This window comes from Vespa crabro, chromosome 1, assembly GCF_910589235.1.
Source record: "Vespa crabro chromosome 1, iyVesCrab1.2, whole genome shotgun sequence".
Lineage (NCBI taxonomy): Eukaryota > Metazoa > Arthropoda > Insecta > Hymenoptera > Vespidae > Vespa > Vespa crabro.
In genome coordinates, this window is record NC_060955.1 from 22,405,494 (window position 1) to 22,432,760 (window position 27,267).

The 27,267-nt window shown below is 27.8% G+C and overlaps 4 protein-coding genes across 11 annotated transcripts; 2 read left to right on the plus strand and 2 right to left on the minus strand.

Moving 5' to 3' along the window:
- Nucleotides 1-39: 39 nt before the first annotated feature.
- On the plus strand, nucleotides 40-2,325 carry LOC124426277 (NEDD4-binding protein 1-like). Of its 2 annotated transcripts, none has more exons than XM_046967784.1 (6): nucleotides 40-325; nucleotides 493-711; nucleotides 796-1,163; nucleotides 1,281-1,737; nucleotides 1,808-2,017; nucleotides 2,108-2,325. In XM_046967784.1, exons 2-6 carry the CDS (start codon nucleotides 590-592, stop codon nucleotides 2,316-2,318), a joined length of 1,368 nt encoding a protein of 455 aa, XP_046823740.1. In that variant the 5' UTR covers nucleotides 40-325; nucleotides 493-589; the 3' UTR covers nucleotides 2,319-2,325. The 2 variants fall into 2 exon arrangements, with proteins under 2 accessions (XP_046823740.1, XP_046823732.1); XM_046967776.1 differs by having other exon boundaries at nucleotides 42-325; nucleotides 793-1,163.
- Nucleotides 2,326-3,119: 794 nt separating this feature from the next.
- On the minus strand, nucleotides 3,120-8,345 carry LOC124426260 (DNA excision repair protein ERCC-6-like). Of its 4 annotated transcripts, none has more exons than XM_046967745.1 (15): nucleotides 8,219-8,345; nucleotides 7,822-7,940; nucleotides 7,376-7,596; nucleotides 6,931-7,298; nucleotides 6,758-6,832; nucleotides 6,553-6,682; nucleotides 6,315-6,467; nucleotides 6,117-6,244; nucleotides 5,841-5,995; nucleotides 5,450-5,764; nucleotides 5,184-5,381; nucleotides 4,962-5,108; nucleotides 4,753-4,863; nucleotides 4,407-4,610; nucleotides 3,120-4,310 (listed from the first exon to the last, which is right to left on the minus strand). In XM_046967745.1, the coding sequence occupies exons 2-15, from the start codon at nucleotides 7,912-7,914 to the stop codon at nucleotides 3,120-3,122; spliced, it is 3,489 nt and encodes a 1,162-aa protein (XP_046823701.1). In that variant the 5' UTR covers nucleotides 7,915-7,940; nucleotides 8,219-8,345. The 4 variants fall into 4 exon arrangements, with proteins under 4 accessions (XP_046823701.1, XP_046823711.1, XP_046823719.1 ...); XM_046967755.1 differs by lacking the exon at nucleotides 8,219-8,345 and adding an exon at nucleotides 8,098-8,195; XM_046967763.1 differs by lacking the exon at nucleotides 8,219-8,345 and having other exon boundaries at nucleotides 3,120-3,286; nucleotides 3,389-4,310; nucleotides 7,822-8,027.
- A 1,055-nt stretch (nucleotides 8,346-9,400) lies between these two features.
- On the plus strand, nucleotides 9,401-10,806 carry LOC124422937 (peroxisomal membrane protein 2). Its single transcript, XM_046960047.1, has 5 exons — nucleotides 9,401-9,662; nucleotides 9,803-9,898; nucleotides 10,049-10,196; nucleotides 10,266-10,385; nucleotides 10,471-10,806. The coding sequence occupies exons 1-5, from the start codon at nucleotides 9,565-9,567 to the stop codon at nucleotides 10,570-10,572; spliced, it is 564 nt and encodes a 187-aa protein (XP_046816003.1). The 5' UTR covers nucleotides 9,401-9,564; the 3' UTR covers nucleotides 10,573-10,806.
- Nucleotides 10,800-27,123, minus strand: LOC124422928 (serine/arginine repetitive matrix protein 2). 4 transcript variants are annotated; one of them, XM_046960003.1, is made up of 10 exons: nucleotides 26,952-27,123; nucleotides 26,103-26,353; nucleotides 25,622-25,726; nucleotides 20,311-20,592; nucleotides 18,327-18,452; nucleotides 18,131-18,209; nucleotides 17,205-17,260; nucleotides 14,997-17,117; nucleotides 14,671-14,844; nucleotides 10,800-13,085 (listed from the first exon to the last, which is right to left on the minus strand). In XM_046960003.1, exons 2-10 carry the CDS (start codon nucleotides 26,330-26,332, stop codon nucleotides 12,935-12,937), a joined length of 3,324 nt encoding a protein of 1,107 aa, XP_046815959.1. In that variant the 5' UTR covers nucleotides 26,333-26,353; nucleotides 26,952-27,123; the 3' UTR covers nucleotides 10,800-12,934. The 4 variants fall into 4 exon arrangements, with proteins under 4 accessions (XP_046815959.1, XP_046815969.1, XP_046815987.1 ...); XM_046960021.1 differs by lacking the exon at nucleotides 10,800-13,085 and adding an exon at nucleotides 13,545-14,168; XM_046960013.1 differs by lacking the exons at nucleotides 25,622-25,726; nucleotides 26,103-26,353; nucleotides 26,952-27,123 and adding an exon at nucleotides 22,385-23,757.
- Between the last annotated feature and the right edge of the window lie 144 nt (nucleotides 27,124-27,267).

Below are 27,267 nucleotides of genomic sequence, written 5' to 3' on the forward strand. Positions count from 1 at the left end.
GTAAATCTAATAATGAATCGTATATATGTATAACATAGATGGCATAATCTACTTCCGTACATATGGACTAATATTTTCTACTTGATGATGGAAAAAAAAACAATGAAATAAAACACTATTGCTGGAATTACTATTTAAATTAATCCAATCTAAAAAAAATAAGGTTGAAGCATTGTTATAAATTGACGTTGTTTTACAGTTCAGAGTGACCAGCAGAAAATCAGTAAATAAAGTTACCTTATTGAAAATTGTTATTGAGATATTTTGAAATGCGTATATACATTCCCATATCGAAATCAATTTAACTGTCAGTTGAAATATTAATGTAAGTAAAACAATGTAGAAAATTTCATATGCAAACATAACTTTATCTAAATATTAAATATTGAAATAATTTAGTATTAGTGAATTTTTCTTTTACTATATTTTTATTCATTACAAATAATTTTCATCTGATACAATATAAACATTACAGTATACATTTGTTTACAGATGATATGAATAGTGAGTACGGTTAATAAATTTATAACAACAAATAATTGTTCTATTAAATAATTATTCTATATGTAAAAAAAAAAAAAAAATTAAAATGACACGAAAGAAAAATAATTTAACAATGTCCAAAAAAAGGTCATTGAATCGTAAAACTACAATTGACGCAATAAAAAGACAAGCTTCATATGAAAGGTTAATAACATTAATTAAAGAAAGGTACTAAAAAACATATTATATTATGATATAAATTCTATGTAAAAGAAAATTATAATTCTCATATTTTTTTTTTTTTTACAGTAGAAAACGTCAAATCAAGAAAGCAAAACAATTTCAACAAAATGAAAAAGTATCAACATCTTCGTTGAATGACAGTGTAATAATTTTAAGTGACAATGAAAATGAACAAACTGAAAAGATGAAATATACTACTCAAGATAATAATACAAATGAAACTGTACATTCTACACTTGGACAACTTTTTAAATCTTTTCAATGCTTACGTAAATCTAATGAACATGGCATTTCTAATAGAATTATGAATAGCACAGAAAGTAATAAATCAAGAAGAAATATGATAGAATGTTCGAGTCCTGATACATCATGTTGTATAGTTTCAGATTCAACAAATTTGAAATCTAAAGTTTTAAATACAAGTTCTACTAATGAAAGTATGTAGATTAATAAAATCATCATATTATTATGGCATCTTTTAATATATCTATACTTAAATAATATATCTAAACTTATATAGTTTAATATATCTTAACCTATTTTTTTTATTTCAGTATCTTCAAATAATAAATTAAATGAATCTGTCGATGATATTGTTGTAGTATGGTCATCCATAAACAATTCATCGACAAATAGATCTATATCAAATAAAACAGACATAGAAGATATTTCAGATGAAGAAAATCAATCACGACTTTTTATGTTAGATTATGATGGAGATCCTAGCAATCTAACATGTTTAAAATCAGTTTCAGAAGAGCATGATAAGAGAACAAATAATGATAACGATCTACTATTTAATAAACCTGGCTTACAGTTACCTCATTGTTCTAAACCAAACTTTTCTATTAATGTAGAACCTCAACAAAATATGAGAAGGATCAGTGCAAAATTTTATGGTACAGCATTTAATACTAAGCAAGTACAATTTGAACAAGTAAATGAAGCAGACCAAAATAAATCTAAGAAATTAAGGGAAATAATTATCGATGGCTGTAACGTTGCGATGGCGTGAGTTGTATTAAATTTTATATTTAAAATATTTTTAAAATATTTACAAAAAATTGTTTTTATATTTTAGACACACGCATGGCAAATCATTCTCAGAAGCAGGATTAAAATTAGTAATAGATTATTTTCAACAGAGAGGACATTCTGTTAAAGCATTTGTACCTCAACATAAACGATCTCTCTCACATCGACTTCTTGAAAAACTGTGGAAGGAAGGAACAGTTGTTTTTACACCAAGTAGAAGCATTGCTGGTAAAAATATTACTTCCTATGATGATCGGTAAGTTTTATAAATATTTATTCATTTACATTTTCAATCTTAAAAATATATTGTCTAACTTTGTTTATTATATGTAATATATCTGTTTAGATTTATATTGGAGTATGCAACAATGTGCAAAGGCATAGTTGTTTCTTTAGATCAATTCAGAGATTTATACACAGAAAAGCCAGAATGGCGTGATACTATTGAAAATCGATTATTAGCACCAACTTTTGTAGGAAATTATGTTATGTTTCCTGATGATCCATTAGGAAGAGATGGTCCTACGTTGGCCCAATTTCTGAGACACGATTCATAACATTACTCTCAATTAAGAACTTCGTTACACATTGATCACACATTAAATATTTCAAAGAGTACATTTAATTTGATAGTTACTATAATTTTTTAAGTGATTTTTTTTTGTATCATTATTTTCTTGTAAGTCCTATGAGTTGAGTAGATATAGATGTGAGCACATCTATATATATAATGAAAGGAAAAAAAAAAAAAAAAAAAAAAGAGATAAAAGATTAAAAAAAATTATACAAGCACCTAATTTGTGTAAATGAATGCAAATGTTTTACAATACTTTGATTTTTTATATAAATTAAATTATATATATATACATATATATAATATAAAAGGAAATTTTGCAAATAAAAAAAGAAGTTCGACAAATTTAAATAATTACACAACAAAAATGGGATCTATTGTTTTTTATATCACATAAAAGAAGTTACTCGCTGTAACAAAATACACTTCGTGTTAAATTTCTATAAGTCGAAAAACCATAAGACGAGTATATAAAAAAAAAATATTTCTATAATCATATATAATATATAAATGTATATTTTTTATTTCATATTCAAATATCGATTAAATGGTTTTTCGAGTTATAAAAGTTCAAGTAACAGAAATTTAACCATGTATATATACATATACATACTTATTATTATACTATATTATACAATTGTATATATACGCGTATAGAATTTATTTATATAATAATAAATTAAATAAGCAGCTCTAATACAAATACAAAATATTAATTCTACTATGATGTTGGGCAATCTTAAATCATAATTTTAATAGCCTACATTATATGATATAATTATAATTAGGATTTATTCCATGTAGGTATCGAGCACCACTTACGAGATTTACGAACAAAATCCATACTTTCTTGTGCAGTTTCACGAGCTAATCGTTGCATCATGTTTTCATCCTTTACATTTTGATGTGCACTCGACAAAACAGCTTCGTGTTCAAAAGCTGAGCTAACAGCTGAAACGAAAAATATTTTACTTTTTATTTTAGATATTATGTTTTCTAATAACAAGTTTGTACTTTTACAAATATTATATGTGTGATATGTCACAATCTTACTCGAATTGGCAAATAATTTTTTTAACACATATTCGTCATCGGAAACTTCCGTAGGTTCTTCTACATGTGATTTAATTAAACGTCGTCCAATCAAATAAGATACATGCTCGCCTTCAAACAAAGCAGAAATATTATGCTTTTCTGTACGTGATTTCTTTTTTCTCTGTTGTTGATTTTTGTTATTAGGTTTATCATGCAATTTTATTTCATTAATATTGTCAGTAAAAAACTCAGTTGTCATTTCTGATTTTAATCGATTAACTTCTGAAATACTATGATCTTCTGTATTATCCAAACTAGCATCAGGCAAAACTGTTTGTTCTTTATTCATTAACTTTTCTTCTAAATGGTTTTTTTTAGAAATTAAATTTGTATTAGGACTCTGATCAGTTTTAAGATCATCCATTTCAGTATTTGTATCATAATTTTGTGTCATGTTATTGCATTGAGTATTTAAAATATTATTGTTACTATTATTGTTATTACTATGATTAGACGAAACGTTAGTTACATTCAAATTTACATTAATGGGATGAACTTCGGATGCAGTTAGATTATTTTCATTGTTACATAAATTATTAGTTTTTGTTTTATCATCAATCTTGATATTATCCTCTGGATCGACACGTGAATCATCCATTTTTTTTTCAAGATCCTTTGTAATCATCTGCTTACTTATATTTTTACTAAGTGTCGAAGCCAATTTCTTCATTTTTTTAATTTTATTAGAAGAAAATTTTAACGAATTCGGTGTTAATTTAGAATCTTTAAACAATCGATCTGATTCAGAAGATTCCCCATTTATAGGTTCATTGAGATTAAATAGTTCCGCTAAATCTGTCGTTTTAAAAATTTTTCTCTGCCTTGGATCATCCAAAACCTTATTCGAAAGCAATAATTTAAAAATTTGCCTATGATATATCTGTAACATAAAAGAGATTTTTTATTAAAAAAAAAAAAAAAAAAAAAAAAAAAAAAAAAAAAAAAAAAAAAAAAAAAACCGCAAATTTTGTGTTACCTTTTCTTCGATTGTACCAGCAGTAATAAGTCTGTAAATAGTAACATTTTTATTTTGACCAATTCTCCAAGCACGTTCTCTTGCTTGTGCATCGGTTGCAGGATTCCAATCAGGATCATAAATAACTACACGATTTGCTCCAGTTAAATTCACACCTAATCCTCCTACACGTGTCGTTAGTAGAAATATAAAATATGAGGTATTCTTTAAACATGAAAAAAATAATGTTATTTATATTATTATCAACATCAAACATAAGAAAGAAAGAGAGAGAGAGAGAGAGAGAGAGAGAGAGAGAGAGAGAGAGAAAGAGAGAAACAAAGATAGAATGAATTATTTTACTTACATTATTAAAAGTATAAATTGTTTCTTGACGTTGTGACATAGGTGTAGTACCATCCATTCTTAAATAAGAATGATTCTCTCGTTGTAATAAAGATTCTAAAATATGCATCATCTGTAAAATAAATGTATTATTCTGTATAAAAATTTTCTTGTTAGATTTTTACTAATAATAAAAAATATAATATATAAAGAATTAAAACGCATACAAACCTGCCTTCCTTGAGTGAATAGCAATACTCTATGTCCTTGCTTTTTCCATATTTTAAGTAAAGACTGTACTACAACCATTTTTCCTGCACGTTTCCAATACCCAAATTTGTCTAAATCTTCTGACAAATCGATATCTTCATCCGAATCCTATATATGTTTTAATGGACATATTCATGATAACAATTTTACAAACTTCATATAATCATTTACTTATAATCTTACCATTGGATTTGTGTAAAGGTATAAGTCTGGATGATTGCATATTTTTCTAAGAGCAGACAAGGCTATCAATAAACGAGCTCTGTATCTTCCAGTTTCTTGAAGAGAACTTTTTTCGTGTAAAACAAACGATACATCTTCTGATAATAAATGTTCTTTATATAATTTTCTTTGCTCGTCTGTTAAACTACAAAATAATACCTGGAACGTAAATAAAAATAATAATTTAATACTGATATAATTGTTTAACACAAATATAATAAATATACCTGTTCATTTTTTTCTGGCAAGTTAAGATAACGTTTTACATCAGCTTTAGTTCTTCTAAGTAAATAAGGTGTAATAGCTTCCTTAAGCATAGTGGCTATTTGTAATGCTGTAGCTTGTTGAAGAGATGTAGCATTGGCATAACCACCCCGAGTTATAGGAGCAGCACAATGCTCTAAAAATGCAGGTAATGTGCCCAACTTACCGGGCAAGATAAAGTCGAATAAAGACCACAATTCTTTCAATGAATTTTGCATCGGACTACCAGTTAATAATATACGATGTGGAGTAGAAAATTCTTTTACTGCTTTACTTATCTATAAAAATTAAATTTAATAATTTCTTTTCTTTTTTTTCTTTTGCACAATAATATCGACATAACTATACATTCACCTTTGCTTGAGGATTTCTTATTTTATGCCCTTCATCAAGAATAACATAATGCCACTGAGTATTTGTGAGTAAATCTTTGTGTTTAAGCATACCTGAATATGACGTTATTAGTATACCACCAGTTTCTAAAGAATTTATTAAATTCTCGGGATTCACTAAGGATAAATAAAAAAATATTGTTACATTGAAAAATGTACAGCACATACGAACACACACACACACATGCATACATACACATTTATATTTATAATATTCTTTATATTTTAAAATGCTTGCCATCATACGTTCCACATTGGTGTAATACAGCAACTCTTAAAATAGGCCACCAGTCATGAAAATGTTTTACCCACTGCTCCATCAAAGTTGCTGGACAAATAATTAATGTTGGTCCCAATCCTCTAAATCTACACATTAAAATAAATATAAATTATCATTAAATAAAATGTTATTTATAAATTTTATGTAAATTTTTACCTTCCACCATCAGAAAGTAATTCACTGCAATCCAAACCAGCTAGAAATGAAATAACTTGTATTGTTTTGCCCAATCCCATTTCATCTCCTAATAGACCACCTAAATTATGATTATGAAGTTCCCATAACCATTGGACTGAGACTTTCTGATATCTATAAAAAAATGTAATAAATTATATTTATTAACCTCTACAAATACTTCTATTGTAAATTATTATATTTTTGATATTTTATATACCTATATAATCTTTTCCAAATAGACTGAGGTACTTTAAATAGATTATCCACCATATGTACAGGTTCATCTTTCATATTCTTATTCTTTTTTATTCTTAATAGATAAATCTGTTCATCTCCATCATCCAATACTAAAAATATAAATCGTATAAAAAAAAAAAAAATAAATAAATAAAAAATGTATCATTTATATTCGTAATACATACTTTTCTTTGTACTAATACATTTGGGTTTTGAATTACTACGTTTCTTCTTAGAAGTATATCTTCTTTGTTCCATATCTAAATGATAACATATTACACATAATTTCATTGATCTTTTTATTATAATTAATAATTTATAAGTTTCATTTATAAATATATATATATAGAAAACTTACCAGATTCTCCTTCATCATCGCTAGGAAAATATTCGCTTTCAGAATGATTTAGCTCACCATCAGACGTTGTATTATCTTTAGTATCACATTTGATAGATATACATTTTTTCTCGCTTGTATTAGAAGTACTAGCTAAATTTTTAATAGCATTTGTTTTTATTTGGCTTGAACAACATTTAGAATTATTATTCCTTGACTTAAATGATTTATTAGTTTCTATTTTCATTCTTTTATTTGGTACTGAATTATTTTCATCGTTATTTAATGATCTTGATGCTTTCTTCAAATGCTTTTTTTGTTTGGCAAGTTCGGCTTGTCTTTGAAAATACGTTTGAAGATCAAACAAATTCGATAATTTATCAAGTGTTCTAGAAATATATAAAAAAAATTCATTTTTATTATATTATATCTTATTAGATATCATTGATATAAAAATTTTATTTACCCTTCTCGAGTATTTATTTCATGTTTCTCAATTGCTTGAAATGGTGTAATTTCCCCAGTCTTAACTTGATCTTGTAATGACTTATCATCACTATTACTATTAATAATAGCTATTCTAATATTATCTTGAAATTTGGATTGACCTGAATGTAAATCAGATAATTCTTTTAATTTTTTTGATGCTTCTTGAAAAATACTTTCTTCACTTCTCACTGATATAATCTATAAAAATAAAATAAAAATACTTTAATGTTTCAAAAACAACGTACGCTTAATTACATGATTATCACAAAATTATGAATTCAAATATGATACGTATAAATTTTTATGTGATATAAATAACTAATTGAATATAGATATGTATATATATAAACGTAAGTATAAAGTATTGAATATAATAAAAATTAAAAACGTTTAATTTATAATTTATTAAATGATAAATTTAACCTTAGCCGATGAATTAACATCCAAGTCTTGTGTAGTTTCATTCTGCATTTCCTTTTCATTAAGTTTTTTTATTAGTACGTGACAATTTTCCATAGTTCAGTGCATAGGAACAATAGATTCTAATGGAATAAATAGTAAAGAAAAGCCTATAATTTTTTTTTTTTAATACTATTTCAAAATTTGAAGTAAATCGTAGTAGTAGGGACTCGTATGAAATTTTTTATATATATATATATATATAATATATATATATAACGGTCATGTAAATATACATACATATATAAATATAAATACAACTGCACTTTGTATTTTTGCTTTTATATTAATATTCCTAAGAATATTCTCAAAAAGTACAGTAAATGCGATGTGGCTGTCACAATTTAAAAAATTCGCTTACATGTTCGTTTAAGATAGTTCATTGTTCCTAGTTTTACAAAGGTTTAGATCAACGATAAGAACATGCGTAATTCTTAACTGATTTTGATAAACAAGATATCATTCTAAAGATAAATGTTTAATCTAAGATTCTGCTTTTACGAATTTTTGAAAAAGCTTTATTTTCTTTGAAAAAAATCATGTTAAGAAATGATATTTTTTTCGAGAATAATTTATTCACGAATATAAAGCTGTTTAAAAAATTATAAAAAGCGGAATCTTAGATTAAACCTTTGTCTTTAAAATAAGATATTTTTCATTAAGACTGGCCAAGAATTGCCATGTTCTCATTGTTTCTGTAAATGTTGTTTTCGACATTTTTCGCAAAAAAAAAAAAAATTTTGTATAGTGGCGCCCCTCGAAATCTGCGGTAAAAGAGAAGAAGCTCGTATCTCAGTACTGATTTTCATATACACGTTTGAACGGTGTATGCTTAGTTTCAGTGAAGTAAACAATCTATTGCATTTTCTATTCTATATTTTAATATATTTCAAATGCAAAGAAATAGACTTCACGGTGTTCGTTCATGTCAATGAATTTGAGTTTCTAAAATATTGTTAAATTTTGAAAAAATTTATAATTTCTTTTGGATTTTATCGATTAAAAATATAGAAATTCTACAATTTATGGCGTATTAGCAAACGTCTACATTCATAATTCAAGAGTCGCGTAGATCTCAAGACTGGGAAAGATTTCATTGTTTTTTTTTTTGTTTTTTTCTTAATTATATCGATGTAAATAAAAATAATCAACTAATTTATTTTTTTTCTCATTTGATAGTTTAATAATAATAGTATTACTATCAGATCTTTTATATTTATTTCCTCCTTTCATAGTTGACTTGAGTTCCTCGGTGTTCTGTGTTAGCTAGAACAGAGTAGCGGTATAATTTAGTCTAATGACAAATGCATATAAAATATATACGTTCGTCGATTATTTTTTCAACAATTATAATTAGTAAATATATACTTATATATTATATACCATTTTTATGAAGATCAAGTTCCATATTATCTACGAGATCTTTCTCCTAGCGTTATTTTTTTTTTTTATAATTTCTTCCGTAATTGGAAGTCCACTTTATATTATTACTATTATTACTATTATTATTATTACAATAATATATAATATAATAATATAATCGGTATATATATATATATATGTATATACTAATTATTTTTAAACGAAACATTCCATAAAATCTTGTCAATTATATTTATTATTTTGTATGTATTTGAAATAAATGCGTACTGACACCTTGATCACTGCAAGACCAACATTACTAACAAAAATTATATACATATAAAAATGGCGTTTTCGAAACCGAAGGAAATGATATTAAATTTCGCAAGTGTATATTTCCAATACCTTTATAGTAATCCGGTTAAAACAAAAGCAATTGCCAGGTAATTTTATGTATGTATACATATATATATATATATATATATGTATGTGTGTGTGTACATATATACACATATGTTGCAAAGTATGGTTATATTTTAGTTTTATGTTGTACAAAAATTTTTATAAAAATATTCTTTTGTAGCTGCATTATTAATGTTTTGGGAAACTTAGTACACCAGAAGTTAACTGGCGGGAAATCTATAGATGAAGATAGACTTATTGCATTTGGTCTTTTTGGGTAATTTATATATAATTAATATTATATATATATACTATATATATATATATATATATTTATATATAATATATATAGTATATATATAAAATATATATATATATATTTCACATTTTTTTAAATATCTAAGACATATATAATAATATGTTACAGATTGTTATTAGGAGGTTCTGTACCACATTACTTTTATTTATACACACATTCCTTGAGAAAATATCCATTGACTTTGCTTTTGATAGAAAGATTGGTTTATACACCTTGCTTCCAAGCATTAACGTTATACATACTTGCTCGATTAGAGGTAAATTTGATTGACTGATGAACATAATTTCTGAAGAATGATTTTAATATATAATATTATTATTACCAGGGTAAATCTCACAAAGCCTCTAAAGAACAATTACAAAAGCTTTACTGGCCCGTTCTTCTAGCTAATCTCAAATATTTAACTATATTTCAATTTATCAATGTAAAATATGTTCCTTCAGTGGTACGTACATAAAATTTTTAATTTAATATTTTTTTATGCTATACTTTAATAATCTTTTTTTATTTCTTTTTTTATTTAATTTTAGTTACGCACATTAATATTAGATATAATCAGTTTTATATGGTCAATTTATCTCACTAATGAATGCAAAAAATCAACTATTACTGATAAGAAATCAAAGAAATAATATCTTAACATAATGTTATCGATTTTAAATGGTACGTATTAAAAAAAATGAAATAAACGAAATAAAAGTGACACATACACACACACATATATATATAGGTTTATATGAATTATATAATAAAAATATAAAGATTGTTTAAATTAATATTTGGGATGTATTTCATGAAATATATTGTATAAAGTTGTTTGCAAATAAATGTGGTTATTGGTGTAATTAATAAACAGCTCCAATGTTCAAGCTTTGATTTAATCACACAACAACAATACAGAATATGTTACAGGAATGATCAGGTATTATCAGACACACACACACAGATATATATACATATATATATATATCTGTTTTTTTTAATGATAATAACAGTTGATCAGTTAGATTGTAAACAGCAAATATTGCTGTCAAAAGCTAGTGGTGTACTTTAGGATAACGAGAGAAATTTGAACCTATCTATTTTTATTTTGATTCTTAAAGGAAGCATATGTTCATAATAAGTAGAAAAGTTTTAATGGTATATAATTAACTAAATATGAGATCCAAATTAAGCAACAAAAAATGGTATAGGTAAAAAGATATTAAATATGAAATACTTTAAAGGCTTAAAAGAATAAAGAATAGATAATATAAATATATATAGTAATGGTCACCACTGCAATTGACAAATATATTTGATAAGTTGTATCAGTCATTACAATGAACTAATGTTATTTAGGACTGTGTAAAGTACTTTTTATAACTGTTTTCAGAAAAAAATGTTGTAGAACACAAATCAATTTTTTGTACTATTTACCACATTAGATTTGAAAAAGAAAATTTCTGTATAAAACTGTGGTAGAACTATAGATATAATAATTAGAAAGAGATCTTAAATATTTTATATGTTTATAATAGTACTTTATTCAGCCCTAACATTATACAGGTCTCTTCTATTTATAAATAATGTAGATTTTCCAAACATGTTTTTTTCAACCTTATATATACATCTTTAAGACTTAACTCTTGAATAAATAAGACTAGAGTCTAGTTATGTCTTTTGGTACGCTGCCCGGTCTTATGACCAAATAACATTTATGACTTATTTATATATAGGTAAGTGGAGTATTGCAAACAAATATTCATTGCTATAATTCCCTCTGTACTTTGTCGAATATTTACCATGGACAAAGCATTATATATATATATATTTATATATATATATATATATATATATATAAAATTTAATAATTAAATATTATTTAATGCAAAAATATATATAAATAATAAATAAATAAATAAATAATAAATTAATAAATAATAAATATATAAATAAATAAATAAGTGAATACTATTATATATTTATAAAAAGTAATTTATACTGAATACAATAGAACTGAAATAATCTTCCTAAAGAATAGGCACATCTATTTATACAAGTAATGGCAGGAAAACATTGCACAGGAAAAGTGACTTACGATCATTTTTCAAATAAGTTGAACTTTAAGAACATTATTTCTCACTAGAAACACATAAAATTTGACTAGCATGTGTTTGTATAACAAACAACTTTACACAATCAAGTAATTACTAAAATGTACATACGTAGTATTATCAGTTAAAATGGAGAATCGTTTGTTTTTTTCTTTAGAAATAATAAATATTAAATTATTATATAAATCCTTAGAGTAAAGATGTTCAGTATCAATGATATAATCTCCTATTCTTATATTGCTTATACAATGTTAAAGTTTATGGTGTTAGGACACACATCGTTTCTTTTCTTTTCTTTTTCTTTTTTTTTTCTTTTTTTTTTAGAAAGATTCCATTAGTTCAAATCTAAAGGATGTAACTTAAACACTTTTCTTTTTTTATAAAAGTCCCATAAGTTACACATATTACCATTATTATTAAAATATCATCTTTCCAAACGTTATTTGATACGTTTTCGAGAATAAATTATAATAAAATAAATATTATATTAACTTAATTTTAGTTTACTATACAAAGTGCTTTATAGTATTGTTCTTCCAAAATGCATGCATCGTATCGACTACAAATATGATCTATAATCTCTTTTTTTTGGAAAGAGGATCGGTTATCCGGAAGGGGAATAATACTAATATACTTAAGTTCATAATATTTAAGAGATGAGAGCAACCATCGATGAGTATTATCGAGTTAGAAGATTTAAAGGAGAGCAAATTTGTTCGTAAAGAATTTATGAAGAATTAAAACTAATATCTATCAAATTTGGAATGAAATATGTAATAAACTATAGATAATCTCTTAGGTATGTGCTATTATAAACAAACAAATGAACTTATTCCAAATTTGATATAATAGAAAGGAACATCATGTTCTCTTTTAAGGACAATTCGATTAATACGTTTCAACGTGTGTAAGATGGACTTCGACTCGGAGAGCAGCTTGATCGATGACTCTGACTCGACCAGTTACTGTGTCTACTGCTCTCTGAACTACTTGGTGATGAAGGCGGCGTTGGAGTTGGTCGATGATATGGAATCGGTCGTTTCCTGGCACTAAAATTAATGAGTGTAAGTATCATGATAAAAAAGAGGTCGTATATAGCTCCAATATGAATTCTGAATGAAATTGAATTATATTTATTATATATATAGATATATATATCAATTGTTATATCATAAAAATGTTCACGATAAATTATATCTAATGGTCAATTAATATAAAAGAAATATCATTGAATAGTTCTTGATAATATATCGTATTAATACATATTACTTTGTTAACGTAGTCAGATATATATGTTTCAATATTTAATCGTAATTATTATTTCAATCAAATTGTTTTTTGCGAGCATGCTTATGAAACGACGTCATGCAAATTGCAAAAGTGAATCATGCAAAAGAAAAATGTGTTACTTACCTTGCAAAAATTATAACTATATATATATATATATTTTTTTTTTCTACTTATAAACACAGTGAAAATATAATTGGACTAAAAAGAAGCTCTTAGACTAAAATAAATGAATATTTTATTTTTATGTGATCGACTTTAAAATAAAATAAAAAGAATCAAATTCTACTGTAAATATTTAAATTTACAATAACTTATAAGAAAATACACACATGCTACATCTACATAACATTTATAAGTCAATAATGAGTATATATAGATATATATAAAGAAAAATTAACGAAATTATGATAATTTAGTTTAAAAAAAAAAAAAATTTATATATGCGAATACTGGGACACTTTGTTGATTTAGTCTAACTTCGTTCGACAATAGACATTGTATGAATGAGGAGACAAAATGTGCTCGACATCAAAACTATTTAAATTCATAGAGAAACAACTCCATTTACACTTATTTTAAAAGCGGTATTAAATAAACAATTCAATATATTTTTGTTTTGCATTATAATCAAGTTAAGCTATGCGAATTCTCAAATATATATATATCATTATTATACTGTTCCAATAATTGTGAACTCTGAATGAAATCACATAATAAGTTTTTTTCTGTCGTAAAGAAAAAAGACTAATATGAAATTATTGCTATGTCAACTGTGTAGTAAAGTAACAAATGTCTGAGTGTAGCCATAGTTTTATCTTCTATGCCTGCCCCTCGATCTGTCCCTGTTTGACATAACAAACACAAAATAGTATTAGAGAATTACCTAATGTATAATAACTTAATAAAAATATTTATAAGAGAGAGAAAGAGAGAGAGAAAGAGAGAGAGAGAGAGAGAGAGAGAGAGAGAGAGAGAGAGAAAGAGAGAAAGAAGAGATTAGCAAAGAATTGTAGACAAAAATTTTGCTTTTATTCCCTTGACATATTTTCAGGATTTCTATTTTATTTATCAAATACAATATTTGCTAATGAATACAATGTAGTAAAATGTTTTAAAAGAAATTTCGAATTCAAAAGACTGAGATAATGATAAAACGGAGGGGTAGGAAAAAAATAAAAAATAAAAAATAAAAAATAAAAATAAAAATAAATAAAATAAAATCTAAATAATAAGCAATATACTCTACAAGAATTGATGAAAAGGGATATTACAGATTTACCTTGGTGCATTTCGTGTGTAAACATATTGCTATAATAAAAGAATTTTTCTAATTACACGATTTACCTTGTAATACGACGTCTATCAAGAAAACTAGGCGAACCATGACGACGTGGTATAGACGGTGAACGGGATCTACTAGAACCCGAACTGCTGGAAGTTGAGCGCGAGGATCTACTAGAAACGCTGCTGGTTGATCGTGTAGAACTTGAAAAACTGCGACGACTATGCCTTGCCGAACTAAACATAATTTGTTTATATCAATTACACACACACACACACAGATACACATACACACACGCTCACGCACACGCACACGCACAAGCACACACACATAGGCACATCAGACAATACAAAAAAGTATGTCAATGTAAATATTGAAAGATCCATACCTGACAGAAGAACGAGAAGTACTTCTACTTCTACTTCGTTTTTCTTTCTCTCTTGACATCCTAGAGGCTGATCTAGATCGACTTCTTGATTTTTTTGATAACGAACGACTCCTGCATTTCTTTGAGGCTGAACGACTTCTCGATTTTTTGGACAAAGAACGACTTCTTGATTTTTTAGTTACCGAACAACTTCTAGATTCCTTCGACAGAGATCTACTTCTGGATTTTTTCGATAAAGAACAACTTCTAGATCTTTTTGACAACGATATGCTTCTACTTCTAGATCTTGACTTTCCAGGGGATTGAGAAGGTGACTTCTTTGATCTTGACGCGGATCTCGATGGAGAGTGTTTCGATCCAGAGGAAGATCTTGACCTTGATATTCTTTTCGAATGTGCTTGAAGAGAATTCGGTGATTTCTTTGATCTAGACCCAGATCTCGATGGCCTATGCTTTGGAGATACTGATTTTTTGCTACGAGCACGCGAACGCGATCTATTTCTGGATAAAGATCTTGAACGATGTCTCGGTGATTTGGAAGACTTCTTTTCCAAAGATAATGACCTTGTGTATGATCTTGACGGGGATCTGGAATATGATTTCTCTCTTAAAGAATGTTTCCTAGGTATTGGAGAATTTCTTTTCGATGTACTTGGAGATCGAGATCTTGTATCGGATTTGTTAATAGTGTCACTTGGTAAAGATGGTGGTGACTCACTTGGAGATCTTAACTTTATTATAACATCTTTGTGAGAAGTCGTGATAGGTGGTGAATGCGTCAAAGAATTACTTTTTGGAGAAGGTTTCTGGACAATTATTGGAGAACTCCTTTTAGAATTACTAGGACCCGAAGAGAACTGTTTTGTTGTTATTGTTGTTGTTGTTGTTGTTGTTGCTGTTGCTGTTGTTGGTGTTGTTATTATTGTTGTTATAATCGCCGACATAACAGGTGACTTTGGACTAGTTTTATCCAATAGTGTTTGCGACAAGAGAGGTGGTGATTCACTAGGCGATCGAATTTTTATAGCAGCTTCTTCACGAGTCAATGGTAATGCTGGTGAAGGTGATCGACTGGAAACTGGTGACTGTACAGGAAGTAACCGCACAGGTGATATTAATTTTTCTTTGGAAGAAGAAGAATTTGTTGGGTCTTCCGTTAGTTTTGGTGGTTCCACCGGTAATGCTATATCGAAAACCGATTCTTCTTTCTTTTCTAATTTAACTTTTACAGGACTTATCACCTTTTTCCCTAATGTTTCTCTAGCCTTCGCAGCTAATCCACTTTGCAATCGTTTCAACGTGTTCAATTCCTTAATTTTTTCCTCATCTTCTTGTTTTGGTTCATCGTCCGCTATATCACCCTCATCTTCACTAGAAGATCTCAAACTTACTCGCGGTGTAATCATTTGTATTTTTCTACCTTTCGATATTGATCGAGATTTTTGTCTAACAACATCCCGATCTCTTTTTTGTTCTCGCTTTTTCTTATCTTCTAATATATCCTTATAACGTTCCGGGTTTTTCCGTACTGGTGAATAACTCAAAGACGATCGTCTAGATCTACTCTTGGATCTAGTACGGCTTCTACGACGTTCCTGCGATTTATCTCTCCTTTCTTTTGGTCTTCTTGGAGATCTAGATCTTTTACGAGAATCTGATCTCCTACGTCTATGTATAGGAGAAAGTCTACGTCTTGATCCATAACGATCATATCTCGAACGACTTCTACTTCTTGAAATAGAAAATCTATTGTAACGTCGCGGTGACCTTGAAATCCTTCTTCTTCTCGGAGAAGATGTTACGCGTCGTGATCTCGAATATCTTCTTGGAGATCTTCCTCTGTCTGCTCTACCTCTGGATGGAGATCTATGACGTCTAGGTGGTGGGGTTTTATGTGTAATCGGTGGTGACTTGTCCCTTTTATCTATAATAATAGTTTTCTTTGTGGCTGATTCCTTTTTCTTTATAGGTGGTGTTTCATTGCGAGATGATCTTTCTACTGCTTTTTTTGGAGATCTATTTACTCGATATTCTTTTGTAACATTTTCACCGTCATCAAACGTATTCTTCTCTGCAACAACTTTATCATATTTCGTTCTTTTCTTTGGCCTCTCTGGAGAACTAAAATATATTTCAAGTAACATAATAAACTCTATGAAATGCGTGAAAGAAATTGATTAAAATATTAATAAAAATTATTTCATTTACTTGTCTGTAGAGCTATCCGTTGATTGATGTTTCCTCTTTAGCGCTGCTTTTTTCTTCTATAAGAAAATAAATTTTATATTAATGAAAATTATTAAAGTAACTATCTTACATCAATCATGCAAACTGCTCATTCTTTGGAATCTGCTTATTCCTATTATGTCTTTAATATTTTTTCTTTATCATTGACTTAATGTTATTCTCTTTCCTAGGTTTTTTTTTCTTTTTTTTACTTTTAATAGACTAACTTGGAACATCGATAATAATACATTAACGATACTGAATCAAAAGCTAATAATAGCTTAAACGAAAATTAACATACACAAATATATATATATATATATATGCACACATATATCTCTTATAACAAGAGTAGTTGTTCAAGAATAAGCAATTTCCTAAACTAAATTATTGCATAATAAGATAGTGCTTGTTACAAAACGAATATGTGAAATATACAACAATCATAAAAATTCGTACAGATTCGTACAAATAATAAATTTGTAATACGTATAATACACGAGTAGCGGCATATCTGGTACTCACTTAGGGAATGTATCCTGTCAAATGGCGCTGATAATTACAAACATACCGAGATTTATACTTAGAAATAATGACTGTTAACTTGAAAAATCAGATAAAATGTTAAGATAATTAAATAGAGCGAATTTCGTATATTTTCTTTCGAAAATAAATATAAACATAAAGATGTGGATAGTTTAATGTGAATTCGCAACTAATTCAATATAACAAACTAAAATGTTGCATGCTGTGGCATTACATGCTTCACCTTTCTGCGTTTGCTCGTTTATCGTGTATCCGTATTCATGCGTGCGTTATAGAAAAAGAGCAGGGGAAATTTTGCACATACTATTTTTTTTTTTGGTTTTTTTTTTTTTTGTTTTTAACGTTACAACATAATTTCTTACCTCAGATTTTTCTTTTCCTTCAACTTTGTTTTTCTTTTTTTTCTTCTTTTTCTTCTTTTTTGATTCAGCTTCAGACGAACTAAGGAACACAATATTAAATATTTTTTTCATTATTACAAATTCCCATGTGAAAATTTATATTTTGTTTAATATAAATGAGAAATATTATAAATTTAATCTTGTATATAATAATTACCAGCTCTCTTCAGTATCATCGCTGGATTCACTGTCAGAAGAACTGGCCTCTACCTTCTTGTGCTTTTTCTCCTTTTTCTTTTTCTTAGCTTTTTCTTTCTTCTTGGACGTCCTTGGAGATTCGGACCTATGAAATTCGTATTGCATTAGACTAAAGATTCTCCAAAGATAATTGTTATGAATTTTTAAAAATGATATTTATATTTATTAATTCTTGCAGTGGGCGTCTTCCTGTCGACAAGTGCATACCTTGTGCTGACAATAAAGAAAGCCTTTGTAGTATATATATACTTGTGTGTCAAACGAGTATTTCATTTTAACTGCATAAGCTATCTCACGCTTAATGCTTTTAACCATATGTAACAGCGAATAGCTTTGTTTTAATAATCGAGAGAACAATTGCCAATAAAATTTCACACAGAAAATTCTTTGAGTATTGAGTTATAGTCCCAAATTGAAAAATAAAATCGAACTTACGTAACTTTGGTAGTGCAGTGTATAATAATATCTTTCATAAATTATTTCAGCAAAGATTAATATATCACTGCAATTCCAAGTGAAAAACAAATAAAAGACGTAAAACAACGATAAATGCACAGGTGAAAGTCACAATGTTCCGGCTATAGCTAACGAATTGACTACATAAGTATCTTTTTTCTTTTTTTTTTTTTTTTTTTTTGTATTTTTTATTTTGAAAGATTTAGTTTTTTCATTGCTTCTTTTAAAACATTTAAAAAAAGCTATAAATAATTACAAATTTGAAATTCTTCTCCTCTTTATAGAAAACTAAATCTTTCAAAAAGTTACAAAAGACAAGTATACAAAGTATGAGGAGTATTGATATAATATGGGATTAGCATTACCTTGATAACCATCGATAGGGACGGACTTGTCAGAAAAAAATAGAGAGATGACATTAACAACAAGCTTTATCGATAACAACAACAAAGATAGAAATGCATGAATGTACGCAACATAATGTGCGTTATATTAAACCTGTGCTTAGTGTTGTACGCCAGGTAAATGTTTGCCAATGATATTTGAATGATATTATTTTGATCATCATTAATTGAGATCAATGAACGATAAGAGAAGATATTGTTATTGATTGGAAAACATGAATAAAGAAAATGCAACAAACATTTACCTCTAAGAAAAATTGCAATAAATGGAAATATTAATAATAGTTAATCGCGCCTACATTTATAAAGGACCTAAATACTCAATGAAAATATAATAAATTTAACAATTTATTTCGCGGTAAACGGCATATTATCTATTGAAATATTTTTTTTTCTTTTCTTTTCTTTGCTTTTTTTTTTTTTTTTGGTTCTGTAAATGTACGCGACGTCCATACTTACCTACTAAGCCTACTAGATAGGCATTCAGTCCTCCTTAGTTCTGTTTGAAACAGAGAAAGTTGTATGGGGCATGAAATAGTAGGCGAGTAATGATTCAGTATCCGATAAGTAGACGTGTAATAAGCAAATGAACGAGTGGAATTGCGATAAATGAATAATTAATTAAGGAAAAATGGGGAACTACAGGAAGATGGATTGTGCAGTCTTGGAGCCTCGACTCGTATATGCCATCGCGTTGATATTACAAAGATCAAAAGCTTTTTTTATATTTTTCGTTACGATTAATTAACGACGGCATAGTTTCAATATATAATCCAATAAATTTATTTGCATGTGTGTGTGTATATATATATATACATACATATATATATATATAAACATATATGAACAGATATACTCTTTCACTCCTTTTCTCTCTCTCTCTCTCTCTCTCTCTATTTTTCTGTTCCCTCACATGCATATATGTATATATAATATGTATATACGCACATGTATATGTATATATATATATATATATAGACACACATAACATGTATAGATATGTATGTACATATCTAATTATAAAACATAGCAAAAATCCGAGTCCAGTCTCCATTGACCTCTGCACAGTTCATTATTTTATACCTTTCTTTTTTATGCTTCTTTCCCTTTTTCTTCTTGGACGTGCTACCAGAACGTTTTCTCTTATTCTTCTTTTCCGGAGCAGAGGTAGTATCCGGAGCAGGGCTCGGAGTGCGAACTAATTCATAAACCTTGTTCGCCGCCGCTCTTGCCTCGGCTTCTCGTGCCCGCCTTTCCGGATCTAGGCTACTTCCTTCCACGAAGAATTCTGATATTCCAAAGGCTTCCCGCAATTTAGCATTTTTTTCTTGTTGTGCCTCGGCTATCTGATGTGTTTCTCGAACACTGAAATTTCAATGTTTGTGATAAGATTTTTTTCTCATTAAACAATAATTATTAAGATTAAAAAGGAGGGGAAAGAAAAGAAGTAATAATAATGTCAATATTTGTCGATATCGATACTTCGATCATAATGATTAAAAAAGAAAAATAGGTGGGAGGAAAAAAGGCAATAGACAAAATAGAAACAACAACAAGAGCAGCAACAATGGCTGACATGATCTTAAATATAAAGGATTGACCTACCGCGATGAAATTTTTACAGTCATCGTTGATAAACTATTTCCTTTTATTATTATTATTATTATTATTATTATAATTATTATTATTTTTAATTGAAATATTCACTGGCGATTTATTCAAATGGAAAAAATCAAAGAAAACGAGAAAGAGAGAGAGAGGGTAGAGGTGGGTTCAAATGAAACAATTGGATATTAAAGAGATTCCAATGATGACGATGGGTAACAATAACTAAAGTTACTGGTGGCAAAGGCAGAAAGAAGTAGTGGCGATGGAAAAAGAGGAAGAGAATGAGGAGGAGGAGGAGGAAGAGGAAAAGTGACATAACATAAGGGGGGAGAGAGAGAGAGAGAGAGAGAGCGCGTAGAACACGCCGAGGAACCACCGTGCAGTCTCTCTTCTTCGCGAGGAATGAAAAGCTTCGAACGACTAGATCGGAGTGGGAGTAGGAGTGGGGATGAAGGAAGTCCGAGACGAAAGAGGGGAGTGGGGATGCAGGGGTGCGAGACGAGAGAAGGGAATGGGGATGCAGGGGTGCGAGACGAAAGAGGGAAGTGGGGATGCAGGGGTGCGAGACGAGAGAGGGGAGTGGGGATGCTGGGGGTGCGAGAGGAGAAAGGGGCAGCGTTCGCGAGCCACCCCTGTGCCAACTCGCTCGACTACGGATCAATACAATCCAGCTGGTGATACTTTTTCCGCCATCCCCTTTCGCACACCATTCGTTCATTACATATATATATATATATATATATATATATATATATATATATATATATATATATATATATGTATACACATACGTACAAATTCGAAATTAGAGTTGACGAAAGAGAAACAATTATTTTTTCTTCTTCTTTTCAATCTTTTTCATCTTTTCCTCTTGAACTCTTGAATTTCATGTTTGAAATTTTTATATATAATTTTTTTTCTTTCTCCTTTTTTCTAATTATCAAAATTTATCTCAAAAGTCGAAATAGTTTTTATTCGTATGCGAATACAAAAATACTAATATTTACACTAATATTTACTAGTATTAAACACACACACACACACACACAAACATATATATATATATATATATATACATGCACGCACAATTTTTGATATTATATACATAATATAAAAAATTGCAAAATAATTTTTATTGATCGATGATTCTCTTTTTATTTTTTTCTCATCAAATCAAATATTTCAATCGAATATTATTTCTTTCCTTTTGTTTCTTTCTTTTTTGTTTTTCTTTTCTCACAAATTTTATACATTAATTATTTTAAAAATATTAAGATTTTAAAGCGAAAAGAAAAAAAAAAAGAAAAAGAAAAAGAAAAGATTGCATTACAATCTTTATTTTAGATTTAGAACATTATGTAGGGGAAAAAAAAAAAGAAAAGACAAGAAAAATGGTCAATAATTCTATCATTCTAATAAATATTAATAAATACTAATAATAATAATAATAATAATAATAGTAATAATAATAATAATGCTAATAATAATGATAATGATAATAAATATGATGATAAACGAAAACAATGGAACACGACCGCTACAAGTTTACCTAACAACAGAGCGAACATTGTTTCCTCGTCCGGCAAGAAGATGAAGCTGTATACGTTGACAACAACAACAATGTTGTCGCATTTGTAATTGGGCACGTTTCTTCTCGTTTAAAGCTTGTTGCAGTTTACGTTTACGACCGCGTTTGAAAACTTTCTGTCGATCGAGGAAAAAATTACCACGCCATAACGTTTCGAAAAAAGCACGACCATCTGCCGGCCCTCTTCCTCGAGCTACCTTCTGCGTTGGCGTTGGTGTTGGTGTTGTCGTGGACATAGTCATTCCCTTCGATTTTTATAAAAAAAAAAAATAAAAAAAAAAAAAAAAGATAATAAATAAATAAAAAAAAATGAAAAAAAAAAAATAAATAAAATATAACAAATTTTCTCGAACGACTAGCAGTAGCGACGATGGTGCTTTTGAAATAATTATTTTTATTTCTTCATTTCTTCTTTGAAAAATTTCTATCCCTCCTTTTTTGTTAAATATTTATATGTTTATATTCAATGCACATGGACTCTTCAAATTCATCCTTTCAATTCGTCGAAAATAATTGATCTTCGATTATACCAATCTCAATTTTAAGTGATTATAATTTAAAAATAACAAAAAAAAATAAAAAATAAAAAATAAAAAAAAAATAAAAAAAATAAAAATGGAAATAACTTTCTCGTTCAAGTCCTTAGATGATGATTTTTTTCTCAATTCTTCATTTCTTCTTTGAAAGGTTTTTGTACTTTTCTTTTTTTTTTCTTTTTCTTAATATTTATATATTTGTGTTCAACACACATGGATTCTTTAAATTCGTCTTTTCAATTCGTTGAAAACAATTGATCTTCGATAATATAATCTCAATTTTAGAAGATCAAAATTAAAAAAAGAAAAAAAAAGAAAGAAGAAAAAAAGGAATATGCGCTCTCATTCGCATCTTTAAGATAATCAAGATGATGAAGATGATGAAGAAGACACGATTGTAGCACACATTGAAATAAATCCCACCTTGATGTGAAAGGCATTTGCAATAGTTCAGACGAGTAACAAGACTGTGAATAGGATAGCGAACGTAATGCTTTTCCTTCCTTTATTGTACTCATCCTTTACATACGCGCGCGCGCGCGCGCACGCATACACGCACACACATCACACAACACACAGAGTTCTAAGAAAGCCTTTTGTATACGAAATCTTCTTGCTTTCGTTGGGTAGAACAATTATTTGGTGAGAATGCCGGAAACGTTAGTATGTGTAATGCTCATTTATGTTTCTTTTATTCTTCCAATGATATATATATATATATTTTTGTATGATATCACGTATTTTTCTCAATTGATAATTTTTGTATCTTTGCTATCTTATTTTTCCTCATATATATTTCTTCCTTTTAACATTATTGTTATTCATAATGATTCTCATACAGTACATATTTCTTTTCTTTATATATGTATATATATATATATATATATATATATATATATATATGTGTGTATATGTATGTCTATTATACATACAATCTTATAAGAATATTTTATAGATATACATTGGTTCATGTATATATATATATATTATATATATTATATATATATATATAATATATAAATATGTATACGTTTTAATTATACGCATACATGTGAACATTTGATCATCGAGATCATCCGCTTAAATAATAAGGAAGACTTTGGATCAGGCACGCTAGCTATTGTCGTATCCTTTATTTTCGGATATCTGGAACATTGAGATTATTCATTATCATCATCATCATCATCATCTATATGTTCATATATCGACGTATTGTATTCTCTCCTCTTCTTCATATATTTTCTTTATTTTCAAATTCTCTTTGAAATATACTTCTCTTCCTTTTTATCCAATGAAAATCATTCTCAGATAACGATATATGTTGATTATTGTATTCTTCCCCACTGGTTATTTTAATTTTCTTCAAGAACGAATTTTCTTGAAAAAAATTTTTTTTTGTTTTTTATATATATATATATATATTTTTTTTATTTATTTACTTATTTCCTTTTCATATATACGATTTTGAAGAGATGTTTCTGTTCACATTTGAAATATCACTTTCGTTGGCACGTATGTTAGAAATCTAACGTTACACTTCCCAACACAATCTTAACACTTAATATCTAATGTGTACATAAGTATATTTATATATGTATATGTATATGTATGTATGTATATGTATCTATATATATATATATAGAGAGAGATATATAGATATACGTCGACAATATATATATATATGTATATGGTAATGGAAGACTTTTGTGATTTTACGTTAATTTCGCGATTACATTATGTTTATTTTTCTTTCTGTCTTTGTTTTTTGATCCTTTCAATGTTCGATGTTTCTACGATGGTTTTGTGGATATTTCTTGACGCATAGCGTCGCATCGTCGCGGTCCATTCTTGCACTGAGATAGCATTCGTCGAATGATGCTAGAATAAACTCGTGTACCGTCGTCTCTCGCGCATCCCTCCAACTACCGTCTTCTCTACACCACCCATCTCTCTCATCTCCCCCTTCCTTCTCGTTATTAGCGCCGGCGCTATAGGGTAGGTCGATATGACCTAACCGAGGAAGGAAGGAAGAATGGGTGGGTGTATACACCCTTTGACAATCTTTCAATTTTAACTAATTAATTAATCTATTATTACTTGCATAACAGAGAGGGAGAGAGAGAGAGAGAGAGAGAGAGAGAGAAAGAGAGAAAAAGAGAAAGAGAAAGTTTCCTACTCTTGATCAAATATCTTATCAAATCCAAATACTATTCTATTAATTATTCTACAAAATTGTATCACAGTAAATTTTCATTAACAAATAATCGAATAAATATCTTTCTTATTTTCACATAAAATTTATAAATGATTCATTGTAATTTATTATGAATTTTTATATGATTCATTGATTATAGATTTTCTTAAAAAGTATATATTAATTCTGCATTAATATAATTGATATTTATATGAATAATGCAATTGTAATCCAATTGCAATAATATCTTGTGACAGAGAAATGAATCAGATGTGAATTCTATAATGAAGTATATTCATATGACGATAGGCCTTGGAAAGAAACCTTTCAAAAGTTATGTTGAGCAATCGTGAATATGTTCATGCAATTCTTATAAAGTTACCATTCAAAACTATGACGAACTTTTTCAAGTAGTTAACAAAAAATAATTGGAATAGTAAAAAAAATATATATAATAATAAACTTTACTTTATGCGGCCAAATTCATCACGTGGTGCACTCGTCTTCATTTCTGTACCCATTAACATTGAACGATAAGATTCCACTTTCTTTGTTACTTCCTCGGTTGTAAATCTGTAAGAACGAATTTTATAACGATAATTAAATTTATTCTGCCAATTGTAAGTATATATTAAATTCTTAATTAATATAACATCTGACATTTATAGGCAAAATTTTAACTCAATGATATTTGTAAATACAAAGAATTAAATTAAAAAATTGCAAAATAGCAACAAAGTACTATATAGGTTTTCTTATTACTTTTTTCTTTTTTTTTTTTTTTTTTTTTTTTTTTAAACCACATAAAACTATAGTATTAAAAATTATTATATAAAGCAAAATTTTTTTATTAATTTCATTTCATCAATAGTATCATATGGATTAATATATATGAATATAAATAAATAAGAAATAAGTATAATAACAAAGAGCATAAAAATATATCTACCCTTGTTCTTCCAAAATGTCTGCTAATTCGGCACATTTAACTTCAACTTTTCGCTTTCTGACATGATCAAGAATCTCCTTATTAGGTTGTTTATTTATTTGTTCTATCTTTCCTTCATCAGTTTTATAATTAACTTTATCCTTTGTTTTGCGTATAATAGCCCAGTTTCTTTGAACATGTCCATTGGTTCCAGATCCACGGGGTGTTTGAAGACCAATACCATTATACATTTTATGTAATAACTGCAAGTTCTAAGTAATAAAAATCTTTTATCATCTATCTATTATGTAATATATCAGTGATTAAAAGTAAATATCAATGATTAATTATTTTAAAGATTTAATTTATTTTCTTTTTTATCTTTTTTTCTTTTTAATTTTTGGTTTTCTTAAATATTCGATTTTATCATCAACAAAAATTCTACATTTTCCGATTATAATTTATACAATTATATTAGCATTTGAATATTATCAATAAATATTATTAAAATGTTCTCCTCATTGAACTCTATTCAATATTAAAGTTATGTGTGTCACGAATAGAGATTCCATTAATCAAAAATATGCTATATATCTTGAAAAAAAAAAAAAGGAAAAAAAAAAGAAAGAAAAAGAAAAAAGAGAAAATATTTAGAGATTTACTTTTCTATAGATTTATACTTAACCTATAAAGTCAATAAATGAAATTGTTATGGAAATAATAATTGCAACTATTAAATAGTAAAAAAAGTGATATAAAAAGAAATAACATATAATGTGAAGAACAGAGGACAAACGATAGGTTAGAATAAAGCAAACGCAAATTATTGATCGAATAGCTTCTGACGCAAATACATTCTTCAGAACTCACGTTTCAAACTTGATCCAATTTATTGCATAGAAATCACTTAGAATATCGTCAACTCTGTCTATATCATAAACAACTCACATAAACTAAAATTCAACGGTCAATCCCTAAATTAAAGCGCGAATAACACTCCACGTTTTCTATAGCGTTGCCGTTATTACACGATTATTACCGAATTTCAACGTATGGTGGCGTTATACGTCAAGCTATGTTATTTTATGCGCATGTCATCCATTATTCTACGTTCAAGAAATATTTTGTATTCGGATTAATTCTAAGTAATACTATGTATCTAACATATCATATTTAATGTTTTTTT

Excerpts from the sequence above, each read along its gene's own strand:
- LOC124422928 (XM_046960003.1), bottom strand. The coding sequence starts at position 26,332 with ATGTATAATGGTATTGGTCTTCAAACACCCCGTGGATCTGGAACCAAT. Across the intron at positions 17,261-18,130 it reads AAGGAAAAGAAAAATCTGAG|AAGAAAAAAGCAGCGCTAAA; the intron begins GTAAGAAATTAT and ends ATTTTCTTATAG. Across the intron at positions 13,086-14,670 it reads GATAGACGTCGTATTACAAG|TGCCAGGAAACGACCGATTC; the intron begins GTAAATCGTGTA and ends CATTAATTTTAG.
- LOC124426260 (XM_046967745.1), bottom strand. The coding sequence starts at position 7,914 with ATGGAAAATTGTCACGTACTAATAAAAAAACTTAATGAAAAGGAAATG. Across the intron at positions 7,597-7,821 it reads ATGTTAATTCATCGGCTAAG|ATTATATCAGTGAGAAGTGA; the intron begins GTTAAATTTATC and ends TTATTTTTATAG. Across the intron at positions 6,468-6,552 it reads ATTTGGAAAAGATTATATAG|ATATCAGAAAGTCTCAGTCC; the intron begins GTATATAAAATA and ends ATTTTTTTATAG.
- LOC124426277 (XM_046967776.1), top strand. The coding sequence starts at position 590 with ATGACACGAAAGAAAAATAATTTAACAATGTCCAAAAAAAGGTCATTG. Across the intron at positions 712-792 it reads ATAACATTAATTAAAGAAAG|TAGAAAACGTCAAATCAAGA; the intron begins GTACTAAAAAAC and ends TTTTTTTTACAG. Across the intron at positions 1,738-1,807 it reads GGCTGTAACGTTGCGATGGC|ACACACGCATGGCAAATCAT; the intron begins GTGAGTTGTATT and ends TTTATATTTTAG.
- LOC124422937 (XM_046960047.1), top strand. The coding sequence starts at position 9,565 with ATGGCGTTTTCGAAACCGAAGGAAATGATATTAAATTTCGCAAGTGTA. Across the intron at positions 9,899-10,048 it reads ATTGCATTTGGTCTTTTTGG|ATTGTTATTAGGAGGTTCTG; the intron begins GTAATTTATATA and ends AATATGTTACAG. Across the intron at positions 10,197-10,265 it reads ACATACTTGCTCGATTAGAG|GGTAAATCTCACAAAGCCTC; the intron begins GTAAATTTGATT and ends TATTATTACCAG.